The 2500-nt window shown below is 47.9% G+C and overlaps 1 protein-coding gene across 10 annotated transcripts in view; it reads left to right on the top strand.

The window, feature by feature from the left end:
* Nucleotides 1–1723, top strand: part of LOC126578990 (kinase D-interacting substrate of 220 kDa) — a 30726-nt gene extending 29003 nt beyond the window's left edge. For 6 of the 10 annotated variants that reach the window (XM_050242178.1, XM_050242175.1, XM_050242177.1 and 3 more), the window contains one exon: nucleotides 1–726. This exon is cut by the window's left edge and continues 702 nt beyond it. Coding sequence is in view for 3 of the 10 variants with exons in the window: in XM_050242172.1 (XP_050098129.1) it covers nucleotides 1122–1301; nucleotides 1586–1635 (230 nt within the window). In the remaining 7 variants the exon portion in view is untranslated. Of the gene's footprint in view, nucleotides 727–1121; nucleotides 1431–1585 lie in introns of those variants that run through there. The other 4 variants (XM_050242172.1, XM_050242173.1, XR_007608416.1 and 1 more) reach the window with 3 other exon arrangements.
* Nucleotides 1724–2500: the final 777 nt, after the last annotated feature.

Here is a 2500-nt window from a genome sequence, read left to right as displayed (position 1 = left end):
TGCGCGAGAGTGACGGAGAGGGGGAACTGGGCAGAAGATGCAAGTATTATTCAATGGTTTCACTTGCGCCGCACTTCCGGAACCCTGTGGTTCATCCAAAGTGATACTACTACTACTATTATTACTATTTTATTACCACAACCAACGCCTATTACCATTAGTGCGCTGAAAGGCGCTGCATAGAAGTTAGTTCAGTTAGTAGAATTGATTCGGAAGTACACTAAAAGCCACCAGCGGGGAGTTTTCGTCCCCGCTTAGAACAAATGGAAGACGTAAGAGAAGAGTACCCTTAATCACAACCACTCATACACACTCCTACCCCACGTAGAGACCAATTAGTGATCGTACCAAATAGGAAAATAGGAAATGGAAACGCATTTCGGAGCTCTCCGCGAGGCACGTTTTCGCGCCCTCCCGAGGTGAGGTAGCGGAGAGGGTGTGTAAATATATATATAGACATATGTATACACTATATATATATATGTTGCAGTGCAATTAAATACAAAAAAGTGCCGCGGAGACTTCTACGAGCGATTCGAACAAGGCACTGCGGTTTGCAGTGCAAAACCCATTGAGAGTAATTAGTGGAGTTGAGTTAGTGAAATTGTAAAACCCAGGCCACTGGATAGGGCAATGGTTCCAATAAATCAGCCAATCCCGACCCCCGGCACGGGCGTCTGTACAGGAAGCTAGTGCTAGTGATGCGGGAGCACGTGGAAAACAAAATGACGAGTGTGGTGTTGTTGTTTTTGCGTTGTGCTTTTTTTCATTTAATTAATACTTTAAATCGCATGCCTCTTGTATAGCTTCACACTAAATGGATCTTCGCTCGTACTATTCTGCTAATGGTGCACGGTGTTGTTTGAAGCTGAGTGATGTGGTTTTCGGTGTTGTGTTTCGCAGTATGCGTTGCTTTGCTCCCCTCACACATTAATGCAGTACCGCGCGCCATCTCTCTTTGCTTATCGTTGGATTGTTGCTGAGATGTGTTGTTGGTTGCCGTTGTTGCTGCCGCCACAGGCTGTGGTTACTTCGTTGCTCGTGCGTTTCGTTGGTTTTCATTCGTCCATTTTCTTTCGATCCTTCTGTTCCATCCCTCCCTATTCGCCCATGTGACGTAGTTTCGATGCGTAGCTCACCGGTACCGGTTCCGCGGCAGACGGGATCGATCCTCAAACCAACCGGCAGCATCAGGAAGGGTGACGTGAAGCGTGTCACGATGTGCGACAGCGACGGTAACCTGACGCCCACCTTTATCGAGGTGCTGAACGAAAAGTTGAGCAAATCCGGTAAGCTAAGCGGTAAGTAAGTAGATAGCGAGCTACGATCAAGCTCCCATTATCGACTTCATCACCTCCGCATCACCATCGCGTCACGGTTTCTCTCGGCGGCTCTACAAACTGACCTCCATTGGGGTGGCACGTTGGGAGGTAATTTTCTCCGTCTGCTCTTGCTATACTGTGTCTGTGTGTCTGTCTGGCCTTTTTGGGATCAAACGAGGTTTAACCTGGGGTACTCCTGAACTGTGAGGTACAATTCCAAAGGTCACTTTTCTTTCTTTCTTTTTCTTTGAAACCTGTTCCAGTGAAAAGACAGTACAGTTTCATAGAGCCTGAAGCGAAGCGAGGATCCTAGATGGCACCGCGGCGCAGTTCTCTCGAGCGACCGATTCTAAGCAGACTTATTAGCAAAATGTAAATAGTTTTAAAGAGTATTTTAAGTCCAAGAAAGAACGGGCCATGTGGGGCAATGCTGCCTCACGTACAAGTAACTAAAGATTCGTAGTAAGATAGGGAAATCCAAACGATGGCCGGTATTTCTCGAAACCGCCTCTGTGCCTCAACTCTCTGTGTACGCTTAGTTAGAAATTAAACTTGTGGTGTTAAAGTATTTAGGCTAAGGTCTTTCGATGCCTTTTTTCACTCCTCTCGATGTGTGTCTGCAGCAGCAGCTGAAAGAAATTCTTTGTGCGGTTGGGATTCCGTGGAGAATTTCGAAATTTGCGCGCTTCGAAACCGCCGCAGTGCCTCAACTCTCTGTGTACGCTTAATTGGAGATCAAACTTGTGGACGCGATGAGGCGCCGGGCCCGGGATGTTCTGGAACTCCAACGGTACACCGTTCTGTGAAGAAGTAAAAGGATGAGCTGCATTGAATTGCAATTCATTGTTGCACTGTTTGTTTCCAGACTTACACTATCAACGATCGCAATACCGATGATGGGTGCCCGATGTTTCATTTGAATTTTATCCGCCAGCTTACCCGTCACTGGAGGACCCTTAGGAATGGTGGTTCTGGACACGAAGATCCATTTGGGCTTCCTTCAGCTCCTTCAGCCCATGGTAGCCGTTCCGCTAGCTTAATGGCATCATCCCAACGGCGCAGCTTCGTGTACATGGTGGCCAGGACCGGGTCCGCCTTGGCCGCAAGACGATCACCGAGCGATTCCAGATAGAAGACGGTATGCGCGAGGCCACGGCTACAGTAACGTCTGCTTGTGG

This window comes from Anopheles aquasalis, chromosome 3 (assembly GCF_943734665.1).
Source record: "Anopheles aquasalis chromosome 3, idAnoAquaMG_Q_19, whole genome shotgun sequence".
Classification (NCBI taxonomy): domain Eukaryota; kingdom Metazoa; phylum Arthropoda; class Insecta; order Diptera; family Culicidae; genus Anopheles; species Anopheles aquasalis.
Note: the sequence above shows the minus strand (reverse complement) of the source record. Positions and strands in the feature narration are given on the sequence as shown.